At 36.3% G+C, this 15,194-nt stretch overlaps 2 protein-coding genes across 3 annotated transcripts; one reads left to right on the top strand and one right to left on the bottom strand.

Annotated features, from left to right (window-relative positions):
- The first annotated feature begins 1,026 nt into the window (after window positions 1-1,026).
- Window positions 1,027-9,243, top strand: syvn1 (synovial apoptosis inhibitor 1, synoviolin). 2 transcript variants are annotated; one of them, XM_082177286.1, is made up of 16 exons: window positions 1,027-1,235; window positions 3,118-3,255; window positions 3,338-3,430; window positions 3,517-3,669; window positions 5,429-5,477; window positions 5,720-5,823; window positions 6,051-6,177; window positions 6,264-6,363; window positions 6,454-6,519; window positions 6,862-6,978; window positions 7,066-7,223; window positions 7,312-7,461; window positions 7,541-7,681; window positions 7,790-7,973; window positions 8,072-8,190; window positions 8,513-9,243. In XM_082177286.1, exons 2-16 carry the CDS (start codon window positions 3,124-3,126, stop codon window positions 8,674-8,676), a joined length of 1,857 nt encoding a protein of 618 aa, XP_082033412.1. In that variant the 5' UTR covers window positions 1,027-1,235; window positions 3,118-3,123; the 3' UTR covers window positions 8,677-9,243. The 2 variants fall into 2 exon arrangements, with proteins under 2 accessions (XP_082033412.1, XP_082033411.1); XM_082177285.1 differs by having other exon boundaries at window positions 1,027-1,192.
- A 440-nt stretch (window positions 9,244-9,683) lies between these two features.
- gpr137 (G protein-coupled receptor 137) lies at window positions 9,684-15,095 on the bottom strand. The gene is made up of 8 exons (XM_082177302.1): window positions 14,947-15,095; window positions 13,895-14,495; window positions 13,748-13,797; window positions 12,570-12,813; window positions 12,211-12,354; window positions 11,997-12,125; window positions 10,281-10,399; window positions 9,684-10,180 (listed from the first exon to the last, which is right to left on the bottom strand). The coding sequence occupies exons 2-8, from the start codon at window positions 14,237-14,239 to the stop codon at window positions 10,087-10,089; spliced, it is 1,125 nt and encodes a 374-aa protein (XP_082033428.1). The 5' UTR covers window positions 14,240-14,495; window positions 14,947-15,095; the 3' UTR covers window positions 9,684-10,086.
- Window positions 15,096-15,194: the final 99 nt, after the last annotated feature.

Below are 15,194 nucleotides of genomic sequence, written 5' to 3' on the forward strand. Positions count from 1 at the left end.
GATCCTTTTATGAATGTACGTTACCTACCCGATGCGTAAATAATAAAACGGTAAGTAAAAACTGACAGCTGACTTGACAGCTCTAACAGATTCCCCGCCGCGCTCACGATAAAGTGCACGAGCGCCAGGCGCGTTCGCGCACGCACACGCACATATTGAAGCCAAGATATGTAAATTAATTTTAGTATTGATTTATGTAAATGCAAATTATATTTCGGTTCTAATTTACTTATGTTTATGAGCGAATAGTTAGTTATAAACTAGTTTTTTTAATTTATTTTTTATGGTGTATTTATTAATGGCTGCAACTAACAATGAATAGAATCGAAAATGTTAGGATGGATCGAAATGACGTTAGGATACGTCATTTAAACAAGTCTGTTTTCGAGCTGTTTTTTTGAAACCTCACAAACAGATTAATCCACAATTTAAACGTTTTAACCTTGCAATTACTATCTTGTAAGCATTTAATTATGAAATTGATATGTTTTGATATTTTGTACATTTACATGCGGAATCATGCTTTCATTTATTTTGGAGTTGTCCTCATTCGTCTTGTTTTTGGACCGATTTCTAATAATTTATTATGGATCACATGCCTAGCTTTCAGTTGTATTTTGGAAATGTTTAATTCGTTTTCCCCCCACTTATGACGTACTATCATAAGGAATATTATTTAATTAATCTGCTACTTTTATCAGCTAAATTTAATATAGGTCTATAAATGCAAATATGCGCGAAGCAAGCATTTTTATAAAATGTTATCAAAGTTCAATACCTAAACAATTTTATGTTTGAAAAGAATGCTGTAAAATGTTTTAATAATAGTAAGTATTTTAATGTTTTTATTTAACCTTTTTATGTTCGTTTATATCTGTTGAATTATTAATTAATTCATTCCTGGCCGAATGCGAACTTGGCTAGTTGGACTGGTGACCGTTGATATGCTTTTATTTTGAAATGGAAACTCTTGTAGGCGTAACCATAGCGCTCGGTTCAGCAGTCTCAAAGCTGCTGTGCTGTCTTCACTCTACTGGCAGGAATGAGCTCTCGCCGGAAGTGAGGTGGCCTTTCTCGAGAGCAACGAAAAATAAACACGTAGCCGTGACTACAGGAGTTTGGAAGCGACAAGATTGATTTAGATGGAAGGATAGAAGCACGACGCTGTCATAAGAAGAACAACGCAAAAGAGGTAATCTCTCTAAAGCAGAAATAGCGGATTCTTGCGGCTGTAGGTAAGACACAATTCGTGTCATCTCAGTACTGACTGCTTTAGCTAGTCGGCCAGTTCATACTTGCCAGCATATGGTCGGGTTATTAAAACACGTCTTGGCGGATTTAGTTGGTATTTATTATCTGTGTAGTAGATTAATAACGACTGTCATACTGTCTTTCGTAGCATTCATGTAATGTTTACCGTTCAGTAAGTTAATGTAAGTTAAGTTAATGGGTGCTGTTTTCAAACAGCCTGCAGCTAAGTTAAGTGTTATAAAGACAAACATAATACAATGTAACTAAAGCTTATTTTTTGGCATTTCTGGTTTTAGTAACATTTAAAACATGCCTAGTTTATGCATATGCACACTACTGTAATTTGGGCCCTTACTTTCACTTCAGTTTACTAGAAATGTCTATTTGAGGCATGTGATTTTACCATATTTATACGGGTTTTCGTATTGTTGACTGTTCTCAAGCGGTAGCTCACTTGAACCGATCATCTCTTACTCTTTACTACTAAGTTAGTTACGGTACAAAATAAACATGAATTAATATCAGAGGGTATGTCGCAGGAAACCGAAACCGTACAACTTACTGAAATATATCATGTCTCATGTAATCGCTCAATCAGTGTTTTAACCATGGATAAAACAGCTTGTAAACATTTTGTCAGGTACTTCCATTTACCTCACAAAAAGCCATTCACTGTTCATAAACTGTATAGTTAGTCTAGAGAGGAGCATTTTGCCAAAAAATTCACTTTATTACATATTCATTATATATTTTACTTTAATACCATTAAAATGTATTCTCATATAACATTATTATAAAAACGGCCTTATGCAATTGTATACAAATCATAATCATGTTGTTCCAAGCCTGTATACATTTCTTTCTTCTTTTGAACACAAAATAATATATTTTGAAGAATGTTGGCAACTAGACAGTTGACTCTAGCTAATGACTTGACTAGTAGGGGGGAAATGCTGTGGAAGTCAATGGGTGCATCAACTCTCTGGTTACCAACAACATTCTTCAAAATATATATGTAATGATGACAGTGTTTTCATTTTTTGGTGAACTATCCCTTTAATCTTTTAACAATAATGTACCAGCTGACAGGGCGGCTCCATGTGTAGTTTACAACATTAGATTTTTTTTTTTTCTTGAGAAAAATGAAAGTACTATATCCTTGTATATCCAAATGAATAGATATTGAATCAACATCGAAATCGAATCACAAGCTCATGAATTTGCTGAATTCACAATTTGGCATCCCGGTAAATACATAGGCTAGTCTGCATGTTTTTAAAGTTCTTGTAACAGCACTTGTGTTTTCAGTTTTGATTCACAGTAGAATCTTACTCTGCAAGTGCTGTGTGTTTGAGTCGCTTATTTTTTGCATCTGGGAATTAATGAGAACCATTTATAAATCTGTTGTTGTCAACAAAGAGAAGCAAAAAGGTCTATCTGCGTTTTTTAGCCAAAATAAAAACTCAATGGTTTAACGTTTGAAAACAAAGAAATTAAGACAACCATAAATGTTAGAATTATAATTTCACTGTTGTTCTGTTTCTAATTATTTATAACAATTCAGTTAATACTTTTATTATAACATTGTATTATAATATAATGTATTATTATCATGATTATGAAATACTTTTTTATTTTTTATTTTACAGTACAATAGTGTATATTATTGCAATATAAAATATTTTTAATTTGATCAAATATGTTTTAATAATAATTTCTGGGAGGAGGTGTGCTCCGGTTTTCCTCCTTTAGCTGAAGACATGCCTGCAGCCGAATGTTGTTAATATGCTGGTATTTGTTTGAGTGTTGTGAAATGTTGCTTGTCCTCATCATTGATACTGAAGCTCATGTCCTTTTTGAGAGCAGTGCAAGATGGTGCGAGCCACTCTTGTGACGACCATCAGTTTGGCGCTGACTGGTACAGTCATTGCCCATGCCTACTTCCTCAAGCACCAGTTCTACCCGACTGTGGTGTACCTCACCAAAAGCAGTCCTAGTATGGCAGTAAGTCGCCGTTGGTTTATTCAGTATCAAATGTTGATGGTAAGACAGGTGGGCGCTAAACTCCGTACTTTTTCTGTGACAGGTTTTATACATTCAGGCTTTCGTGTTGGTTTTCCTTTTGGGGAAATTTATGCGGAAGGTCTTTTTCGGGCAACTAAGAGCTGCTGAAATGGAGGTTGGTGTCTAAATGTATAAAGTGTGCAAGGGCAATTTGTATTTTTATGTTTGTCGTTCTCATTTTTATATTCTTTATATTTTTAGCACCTGATTGAACGCTCCTGGTATGCAGTGACGGAGACCTGTTTGGCCTTTACAGTCTTCAGGGATGATTTCTCTCCTCGCTTTGTGGCCCTTTTCACTTTGCTGCTTTTCCTCAAGTGCTTTCACTGGCTGGCTGAAGACAGGGTGGATTTTGTGAGTGAATATCGAAATGTTACATTTTATATACAATGTATAAAATATATTGGGCTGTCACAATTTTTGGATGTGATTCAGGTAAGTTTAATATATATTATGCGCTTTAATTATTTACATTCGTTTAAGTTACGGCTCAGAGCGGCTCTGTTCACAGTAAATGCCGCTCCACATGAACTGTTATCATTTGCATGTGTGTGGAGCACGTCTCAAACTCCGTCTCAGCATATGCTGTGAGTTTGGGTCGCTTAAAACGATCGTCTGGGAACGCAATGTGCGTCATTTAATCAAATTTGTATGGTGAATAATTTATAAACCTACGCCAACACAGGAGAATACATCAGTATGTTTCTAAATATGCGACCTGATCATCGCGATTTCAAAATAAAAGTTTAAACCCACGCCAAGTTTGCATGTTTTGATGTCCACATATTCTTGTTCAAGGAATTACAGTGGCTGTAGCATTTCTATCGTAAATAAGTGGCCAAATATTAAAAACTAAATGTTGTTTGGCCAATATTAAACTAGGATTTTATCATGCTGTAAAGTGTAACAACCATAGATTGTAAAAAAAAAGATTCTCTCAGAAGTCACATCCCCGTTTTTATAGCATCAAATAACTAACTAAACCTAAACTTATTTAACATCAGCGTGATAAAAACAGACTAAAATGACAGAAACCATATTTGGGAAAAAATATGGCTGTGTTTATGAGCTATACTGCATCCAGCAGCTTGGGGGCGATCGAGACGCTCTAGCTTCACTTTTCAGGAATCGTAACAATACCAGTCCGTTTGCCTCCTCTGCAGGCATTTGTTATATTACAATATACACAAGTTGATTGTTTATATTATGTATACTATATTATGTGTTGTTCTATACGCTGATTTCACGCAGCCGCCATTTTGAAATCGAAAGTGAGGCTCCGGTGGGAAGAACCCCGGAAGTAAAGATAAACAACAATGCCTTGGATTACCAACCTGAAGCTGCTGCCGCGATTTACACTATTGGATGTTAATATCCAATATAGGATATGTATATAGTTCATACCTGCTTCGTTTTTTACATTCTGAATTATATATAAAAAAAATATTTTATTTATAAATGAATTTCACTGTATAAGTGTCTAAAGTATGAAAGAAATGTTTGTACATTTTTAGAATTGACACAACATCATTAAACACAACAATACGCCATCGCATTCACGACTCTCCTGTGATTAAAGGCGACACTTCCGGTTTTCTTCCCACCGGAGCCTCGCTTTCGATTTCAAAATAACGGCTGCGTGAAATCAGCGTATATTTATATTTATATTTATTCATTTAGCTGACGCTTTTATCCGAAGCGACTTACAATTGCTATATATGTCAGAGGTCGCACGCCTCTGGAGCAACTAGGGGTTAAGTGTCTTGCTCAGGGACACATTGGTGTCTCACAGTGGATTCGAACCCGGGTCTCTCACACCAAAGGCATGTGTCTTATCCATTGCGCCACCACCACCCCTATATAAAACGTATAAAACCATATGATTACTTTCTTTTGATCCTTTATTTGAACCAAAATTATTTCCTCAAAAATAATCGACTGATTACTCTATTATCAAATATTAATATAAAAATATTAATATTTATAAGTGACTGCCCTAAAAAAAAAAAAATATATATATATATATATATATATATATATTTATATATTTATATATATATATATATATATATATAAATGTTTTTGATTCTAATGTTTTATTTAATTTTTTTAGATGGAAAGGAGTCCAAATATCTCATGGGTCTTCCACTTCAGAGTTCTCTGTGAGTACATTATGGTTTGCTGCGGCCTGTTTCCTATAGCACCAGTATATCTCTTACTTCCTCTTTATTTATGAAACTACTTTACCAAGTCTTTTTTTTTTTTGACATGCAAATTTTTTGAGCTGCACCTGCATTTTAAATTTTAAAGCATTTGACATTGGACTACCTTATTTGGAGTCACTGTGTTGTGGTATTGCATCATTTCATGAGCTTGTCACTACTGTTCTTTTTTTCTGGTACAGCTCTTATGGTGTTGCTGGGAGTGTTAGACTTTCTGTTTGTCAATCATGCGTGTCACAGCATTATAACAAGAGGGGCATCAGTGCAGCTGGTTTTTGGATTTGAGGTGAACATCAATTTAATTCTAGTTTTATTATGTCTTAGCTTGAGTGAGATCCTGCTAAACTGAATTTCATTAATATTATTGAAAGGCCCATTGACCCTAAACTTTCTCACATGGTGGCCCATAACTTGATGAAGTTGAGCAATTTATAAATCAGAACATATTTTATACTACTAGAGTATTAAAATGCCATAGACTTTACTGTAATATGAATGCTGCATTTCTTTCAGTATGCGATTCTGATGACTATGGTCCTCACCACCTTCATCAAGTACACCTTACACACAGTTGATCTGCAGAGTGAGAATCCATGGGACAATAAAGCTGTCTACATGCTGTACACAGAGCTCTTTACAGGTACGTCCTAGAGAACCAGAGCATGGGATGCTTATGTATCAAATAAGCCCATTTACAGATTGACTGTTATTATATTTTTCCTTCAGGATTCATCAAGGTGCTTTTGTATATGGCGTTTATGACCATAATGATAAAAGTGCACACCTTCCCTCTGTTTGCCATTCGGCCCATGTATCTCGCAATGAGGTGAGTGATGCATCATCAGATTCCAGCTATGAACAGCTGTCTAGCTTGTCTTTATTATTTTGTCATGTGCCAAATGTTTGTCTTCATCAGGCAATTCAAGAAGGCAGTAACGGACGCCATCATGTCTCGACGAGCCATTCGTAATATGAATACTCTGTGAGTGTTTCTCTAAAATAATCTAAAATATCTTTTAAAATGAAATTTACTTTTAAAGTTTTATTTTATTATTCATCTATTTTATTAATTGACAAATGTTTTTAGTAATTTCTTTATTTGATTATTATTATTTTTTTTGAAAAAAGTTGTATTTTATTGTGTATTTAATGTTTTTATAATTTTTTTATAAAGTAAATTTTTTTCCTTTAAAAAAAAATGTAAATCTCTTTTTATTGTATATTTAGTCTTTTTCTTAATATTGTGCCGTTTTGAATATGTTGAGAGTGTATTAATAGTTTTCTGAGTATTTCTCAAATCGCTGGTTTCCATGCTTTGTCACAGCTATCCTGATGCCACTCCTGAAGACTTGCAAGCCACCGACAATGTGTGCATCATTTGCAGAGAAGAGATGGTGACTGGAGCCAAGAAACTGCCGTGCAACCACATCTTTCACTCAAGGTTCATGTCCACTGATTGACACATCTCAGTTCCTTTGGTGTTTATATCTGCATGCACATTTCAAATGGTCTTTTCCTCTCATTGTAGTTGCCTTCGCTCATGGTTCCAAAGACAGCAGACATGTCCCACCTGTCGTATGGATGTCCTCCGAGCATCCCAGCCAAACCAGAATCCAGCCCCAGCTCCTGCACAAGCACCTGCCCCTGCTGCTCCTGCTAATGCCCCCGTACCTCCACCTGTCAATGGTAAGACCAGGCTGGTTATTCTGCTGATATTTGGCTGTTTTGAGATTGCTAATTGAGATTGAGATTGTATGCCTACACTTCTGTGCAGTTGCTCCAGGTATGATGCCTCAGTTTCCTCCGGGGCTGTTTCCATTTTGGGGTCCCTTCCCTGGCGCACCTCCTCCTGCTGCCCCTGGTGCACAGGCAGCTACTGACACGCCACAGACCAGTACCGATGGAGCACAGGCTCAGGGATCAGGTGAGCATCTGTTCTACCTCCCTGTGAAAATGTAGAATATCCATGATTTTCATAAAAATTCTCACCATCTGTCATGTAGAATCAGGAGCCAGCAGCTCAGCTCAGCCGACTGCAGACAGCGCCTCTGCTGCTCCTGGAGCTATCCCAGGATTCCCCTTTTCCATGCCGCCACCTTTCCCATCAGCTCCATGGCTGCCAATGCCTCCACCTCCACCTTTTAGTATGTCAGAGTGGTCAAAATGCTTTCTTGTTATATAAAACATGTAGAACAAATGCTTTAGAAACCTTCCAGGTCAGATATGAGTTAACTCTGATCTCTGTTTACTAGTGTCATCCATGCCACCGCCACCATCAACTCTGTCCACCATGTCAGAGGCTGAGCTCAGAGAACTGGAGCAGGAGGGTAGGCGAGGTTTGGAAGCCAGGTTGCAGTGCCTTCACAACATCCACACATTGCTGGATGCCGCCATGCTCAACATTCACCACTACCTCAGCACGGTGGCTACGTTAAGGTATGCAAGTGTTGCTTAAGGTTTGATAGAGATTGGCACATCCAGTTCCTACCTCTGAAATCCCCGTGTTTTTTGTTTTTTCTAAACTTCCTGTTTAGTCCGCCAAGATCAGAAACCAACACTGGTGAGACGAGTGCATCAGTGAACACGGAGTCCTCCCCCTCCCCCTCCCCGGGCAACACGGAAACCCCCAGTCAGGAGAACGAGGCTCAGAGCGGTGAGTGGAAGAAGGAAAAATAATGCCACAACTTTCTGAATGACTGAGCTAATATTGTATAAAAAGAGTTTTTATATTTGAATTGACACGCCCCGATACACAGCATGACTGCCAGTGAAATGTGCAGTCATAATATCTGAAACACATACTTCTTACAGTATATATATATATATATCCGTATATCCATATATGCACCTCCTACTCTCCTAAACTACTAAAACACTAACATTCTAACACACATATATTAACTATGTAGCCAATTTGCTACCAGGCGCCTGGGCCGCATGTTAGTACCAGAGTCATTGTATTCTCTTGTTCCTAGGTGAATCTGTGAATGGAGCTACAGGCTTTTCTCGACCAGACTCAACCACAGAGGAGGACAAAGACAGGATGGATGGAGATGAAGATGACGGCGAGCCGAGCGCCGCCGAGTTGAGACGGCGTCGCCTCCGTAAACTGGAGACCACGCCCACTCCTGACCACTGATGATGTGATGCTTAAATACATGACTGTAGAAACGCTTCTTATGGACTTTTTGGGCACTTGTCATGTTGAGATGTCAGATTATCTGAGGAAAGTTCATGTGTTCTTAGATGTTATCTAAATGTGGCACATCAAGGCACTACCCAGTGTATGGAGGATTTGTCATTGTCGCGTGTACAGAAGACTCGGGTAGAGAACTGGTTTCTGGGTAACCGTGCGTGAAGATTTAAAGGATAAAAAAAAAACCTTGCACCTTGAAGGTCAGCCGTGACTATTGAATCGAGTATTGGTGAGACTTTCCTCTCTGAATGTGATTTCTGTTTCTCAGAGGATCAACAAGGTCTGTGGATTTCTCATGTGCCCTTAAAATTTGATGTTTTCCCCTTCTTTGTGTATTTTCATTATTTCTAGCTCTACATAATAGATTTTGTTTTCTTAGATCTACTTTGGTTGTGGGTAAAAGATGACCATGAACCAAATATGAGTAAATTAATGTACATAATGTATAAAGTGTTTTAATAGGAGGATATGTACATACTGCACAATAAACTATGACAGACTTCAAAAACATCAGGGCGAACAGTGTGTATCTGAAGTGTCTCAGCTGAAGGAAATAATAATCCATTATTTATCGGCTTTCTTAGCCGATAACGATAACATTAAAAATGAACATGTATCGGCCGATACCAAATATGGTTTCTGATATATCGTGTATCTAAATGCTGTTCTTTTGAACTTTCTAAATGCTATTCTTTTGCAGTGTAAATTCAATAAAATGTTTGTTTATAGTCTTACCAACAAGAGAAACAAATTAGCCTAATAGTGTCCTAATAATGAGCATTAACCTAAGGTAATATTAAAATTAATCAGATAAGATTGTTTTCATGACATCACAAATGGTCAAATGAGTTATAAATATTCAGTTTCTAAAGTCCGAGAATTAGTCTTTACTGAAATTCCAACAATACATGAACGCACCATAAATATGTAAAAAGCAAGTTAAAAATGAAAATGTTTAAATTAGTTTTTTATTAAAGTAAATTGGCAAATATCAGAGCACAAAGTACCAAATTGATTGCTTCCATATGCACCATTTGAAATGGAAGGTCACCATCCCACACACACAAAAAAACATCTGTTAATACATCTCAAAGAATATCTCATGAATGATAAAAAGATAAATGTGGTTATAACTCCTTTAAATCGTAGTAAAATCATTTCTGGTCCCTTTTATCGTGAGCATCTAGCCTAATTGTGCTCGGCTTTAAAAAGTCAAGGTGCAATTTCAGAAGTATAGATGCTTCTGATGCATGTTAGTGCAAACAAACCTATTGAGCTACTCAACAGGAAGAGGTAATGCTGTGCTATTGCCTGAGAAGGTCAGAGGAAGATCTCTGCAGCTGTGCGTAGCGGTCAGGTCTGTGGAGTGGAGTAAAGCGAGTGGTGTTGGTTGATATGGTCGCTCCTGTTGAAGAGGAGTGGAGTCGTCTCGCTCGACCCAAACCAGCTGTTGGTGCAGACACTCGCTTTTAATCACTGTATCACAACTGATCCCATTAACGTCAAGTATCTGAGTTGTAATAATCAAAGCCTGATGAACACATTACCTGCTATGAGGATTGATACTGTGGCTCCAGAGAGAAGCCGTGTCATCATCCATTCCTCGAGGATCATCAAAGAAATATGACTGTGAGGCTTGTGTGTTGCACATGGCCGGGCTGCAGTTCTGAAATAAACAACAAAGCAAACATGTAAATGATGCTCAGACCTATTATTTTATTAAAAACGCATTTCATACATTTAATGACTGAACTAAAATAATTTTTTGTATTTTGTGAGGATTCAAAAAAGTCATTAGATCAAACCTTTTTTTTTAATACAGGAAGCCAACATTTAATGCAAATATAAAAAATAATATATATATATATATATATATATATATATATTATTTTTTTTTGGCAGATGATAAACTAGTTTGCTCTTCATTTAGTTTGCTTTTCAATCTTTTTTTTTTTTTTTGTCATGGAACTAAATACAGAAAATGTACACAACTGATCAAAAGTTTGGGGTCTGTAAGGTTTCTTAATGAAAGAAGTCGCTTATGCTCAGCAAGGCTACGTTTATTTGATAAAGTAAAAACAGTAATATTGTGAAAGATTATTACAATTCAATATGAATGTTTTCTATGTGAATATATTTTGTACTGTAATTTATTCCTGTGATGCAAAGCTGAATTTTCAGTTTTACATTTTCATTACTCTAGTCTTCAGTGTCACATGATCCTTCAGAAATCCTTCTAATATGCTGATTTGATGCTCAAGAAACATTTCTGATTATTATCCATGTTGAAAACAGCTAATCTTTCTGTGGAAACAGTAATACATTTTTTTCAGGATGCTTTAATGAATATAAAGTTCAAAAGAACATTTATTTGAAATAGAAACATTTTGTAACATTATAAATGTCTTTACCATCACATCTGATCAATTTAAACTTTAAATTTTAAAGCATCTTTGAAGAGAAAAAGTATTAATAAAAAAAATCGTTCTGCCTCTGAACTTTTTAACCCTCTGGTGTTCTTCGTGTGGTGGTCAAAATTTACCTACATTTTTTTTTATGATATGAATGTACTATATTTTAGTTTGATAATGTTTTTTATTTAATATTTATTTTATGGTCCTAAATCATTTTTATGCAGTTGTTATAATCCATTTATTAACTTTTTGAGCATAGACCTGAAAATGAAATTTCCAACTTAAACTGTCATGAATCTTGAATGCTGTGGAACACAGACTTAATCTTGGACTCTTTTTAAAGACACGGGATAGATTATTGGTTAAGTGGAAAAAAAAGTTATAGAATTTTGAAAATGGGAAATATGAAAAATGCACAAAAACACTATTTCAACTATTTTCCAAAACACGTTTTACTCTAGATCTGCGAGAAATTAAAAGCCATAAATCAAAACAAGTTGTGTTCCAAATTTGAGGTTGATATCTAAAAATAAAAAAAGCTTTTTATTTATTTGGGTGCAGTACCAAAAGTTTCCACTAGACATTCATTTCCCATTCATTTCCAATGCGGACATTTTTGAATGTGAGAAGTCCAAGTGTGGCTATTTTTTGCACAACCTTTTCAAATGATGTCCATGATTTTTATTTTTTATTTTTTTAGTTCACAAAGCAAGTGCCAAAACCTTTACCAAGTTTCGCACTATGAAGTAAAAAAACAAAACAAAAAAAACATCAAATTTTTCAGTCAAAACTGACCAAAGAGTACCAGAGGGTTACCAATAGTGTAAGAGCAAAATAAAAGATAAATACCTTTTCTTGAGGAGGCTGACGAACTCTGAAGATGAGAATGAGCAGGCCGGTAGGTAGCAGCTCCCAAATGAAAAGAACTGCTCCAAAGATAATGTAGCCTCTCTCTCCAAGTTCACTCTGAAGGTCAGCCTTTGAGAAGAACACGCAACCATCACAAACTGACTAGTGAGAAAAATACCCTTTCATTAGCAACCAACAAAGTGCAACTGCCCACCTGATCAGAAATGTTGTACCAGTCATAGTCAAAAGCCTCGACTTTATGATTCTGAGACAAAAACAGCACTGCAAGATTGTAGCAAGCCCTGCTAGAGAAGAGCAAGATTACACCGACCCCCAACACCGCAGTCCGGCAAAGCCCCTGCAAACACAACACAGCTGGACATAATCAAACATACCAAAGTTTGTCTTGTTTATCATGAACAGCAACAGAGATTTAATCTTGAGTAATCTTGAGTAGATATTTAGCAGACACTGTTATCCAGAGTACCATGAACTACATCAGAATATTTCAGATTAAACAAGTAAAATAGATTGCGACTACCATTTGAGCTAAAGTCCTTGCAAAGTATGTACCTTACTGCGTAGATAAGGGGTGGTGGTGGTGGACGAGAATCGAGTTAACAGGAGCAGAGATGTGGCCAGACACACAGCTTCCAGAATGAACAGTAGATCATTAACCAGAACCCGAAGCAAAACCAGCCTCCAAGTGTTCTCACCAGCTACACCAGAACCTCCATGCTCTCCGAGGCTTGCGCAAACTATGTTGACGCACAGGAAGACGGCACTCATCGTGGCATACACACACCGAGCCGCCAGTCTGGAAGTCAAAGTTCACACGCAAACACACAATTACAAACACACGGAATAAATCATAAGGTCATTGGAACTTTTTAATCTCACAATTCTGACTTTATAACTTGTAATTGAAAAAAAAGTCACAATTGTGAGATATAAACTTGCAATTCTGACTCTTTCCTCACAATTACGAGTTCAGATATAAACTCGGAACTGCAAGATATAAACTCACAATTGCAAGTTATAAAGTCAGAATTACGAGTTATGAACTCAGAATTTTGAGATTTAACAAAACAGATTAAAGTTTAGGCCTATATCTCGCAATTTTGCCTTTTTTCCCCCCAGAATTGTGAGATATAAGGTCTCAATTACCTTTTTTTTTGTTTTTATTCTGTGGCAGAAACAAGCTTCCATACAATTCTCATCAAACAAATGATACCCATTAATATTAAGGCTGTAGATTTAATGTGTTAATTTAATTAGTTACGAAAAAATAACGTGTATAAATTTGTTTGCCCAAAAACGAAAATGATGTTTATTTACATTTACTCACCCTCATGTTGTTTCAAACCTGTATGACTTTTTATGACAAGATATTTTGAAGAATGTTGGTAACCAAACTGTTTTGGTCTGTAAATATATCTAAATACCAATTCAAATGTAGCTTCTGAAAAAAATCATGGCTGTTGTAACCTTAAAGGTTTAAGTGTAATAAATTCTATGTTGAATATGTAAAATATTTAATTCTAAATCTACTTTTTATAATAACTATTTGATGTTTTTCTTATTTAACACAATAAAGACTTTTTCTTTTGGGGGAAATTTCTCAGCTAAATTTTATGTGCAAATTAAATTGCGATTAATTAGATTGATAAAATATCACATCATGTAATTAATTAGATTATGTTATTCACTTGACAGCACTAACTAATATGCATGAACGTGAATGTACTCACAGAGCTTTGCTGGGCTCAATGTTGAATACACTTCTGACTTTGAGCAACTCCTGTCAAAATGAAACATTGTTATTAGGGAGTGGATTGATTTCTCAACCGAGCAAACATCTTACAAATCTTTCTCTATGTAACTTGTACTTGACTTACCTGAGTAAAGTAAAGGTTGAAGAGACTCAGAGTAAAAAACTGCAAGCACACTGGGAAGCAATAAAGCAGCCAGTAGACTGGAGTGGACAGGTGGTTGGCCGCAAGGGCATCACGGAAATAAAACGAGAAGAGTGTTGTGCGAAGAGCTGCCCAGAACAGGCAAAGAAAAAGAAAAATACTCTGGTAGCTCCATCGCTTATGCCGGTAGAGTAACAGCAACCAAAGCTGAATGTATACGACTAAAAAAAGACCCCCATAGAGACAGGCGTAGAGAACCGTGACACCCAGCTGTACTGATGGGGCCACGGCTGGTCTCATGGGAGACGGTGGAACTGAAGAGTGCATTATGATGATGGATGTAAGAAAAAATATTATACAAAACAATGTATAGACCAAAGCATCAAAATAAAATAAAACTAAAATGGTATAAAATCAGTATAAATCATATCAGCAAAATGGTAATAAAAAAAAAAAAAAATCAGCCGTACTGTCTTTGTATGATTATCATTATGTGATATTATGTCACATATTACTACACGACGAGAAAAACAACACACTTCTGAAAAGTCCTTTGTGAGAATGTCCCTTTTCAACCTGTGATCTGCAAAATAAAAGTGAAAGCGTTTAGTAACACAGCCAAGTTTTACATCAACTCAAAAATGTACACTGAATGTCAAGAACAACATCTTCCTCATCGAAAACAAAAGCATCTTTTATCCGACAACAGCCATTGATGTTACCATTACAGTAACAGTAACTGATTGGGAGTTTTGACAGTCGCGAATGACAGCACGACTTTTGTTTGTTCGCTCGACCTGTTCATCCGCACAGGTTTTAATAGTTTTTAACTGTTTAACTCATTCTAACACTGAAACATTTGTATCAAAATGACTTTGTTTAGACTGATATAAAGTGGCTAGCTGTGTGGCTAACGTTGCTAGATAAGAGTTTAAAATCGATTTGCTAGTTCATAGGTCGGTTTCTGACATAAATATGCGACACACGTTCTTTAAAAATCCCCTAAAATATTACAAAAATAAATTCAGCAATACCTTACAAATGACCATGAAAGACCATATAATCGCCGTGACACATCCAATAAATCCTTTCCCTCATCACTGAAGTCCCGTTCGTGTTTATGCACTGCGTTATCAAACGGACTCATCTATGGCGACATCTCGCGGTACATACTGGCAATGGCAAACGTAAACAAACGTGACTTCCTCCTCATGCAAGACCACGCCCACTATGAAGAATGGTAACGATGCTGTCCTTAAAACACTGTCTTACCAAACTCTTC

Source organism: Leuciscus leuciscus (genome assembly GCF_965113295.1).
Source record: "Leuciscus leuciscus genome assembly, chromosome: 8".
NCBI lineage: Eukaryota > Metazoa > Chordata > Actinopteri > Cypriniformes > Leuciscidae > Leuciscus > Leuciscus leuciscus.

What these genes read in the sequence shown, in the direction of transcription:
- syvn1 (XM_082177286.1), top strand. Translation starts at nt 3,124, where the DNA reads ATGGTGCGAGCCACTCTTGTGACGACCATCAGTTTGGCGCTGACTGGT. An exon ending in CTTCCACTTCAGAGTTCTCT is followed by an intron (nt 5,478 to 5,719) that starts GTGAGTACATTA and finishes TTTCTGGTACAG; the next exon opens with CTCTTATGGTGTTGCTGGGA. An exon ending in CGTACCTCCACCTGTCAATG is followed by an intron (nt 7,224 to 7,311) that starts GTAAGACCAGGC and finishes ACTTCTGTGCAG; the next exon opens with TTGCTCCAGGTATGATGCCT.
- gpr137 (XM_082177302.1), bottom strand. Translation starts at nt 14,239, where the DNA reads ATGCACTCTTCAGTTCCACCGTCTCCCATGAGACCAGCCGTGGCCCCA. An exon ending in CCCCTTATCTACGCAGTAAG is followed by an intron (nt 12,355 to 12,569) that starts GTACATACTTTG and finishes TTGTGTTTGCAG; the next exon opens with GGGCTTTGCCGGACTGCGGT. An exon ending in GTCAGCCTCCTCAAGAAAAG is followed by an intron (nt 10,400 to 11,996) that starts GTATTTATCTTT and finishes TGTTTATTTCAG; the next exon opens with AACTGCAGCCCGGCCATGTG.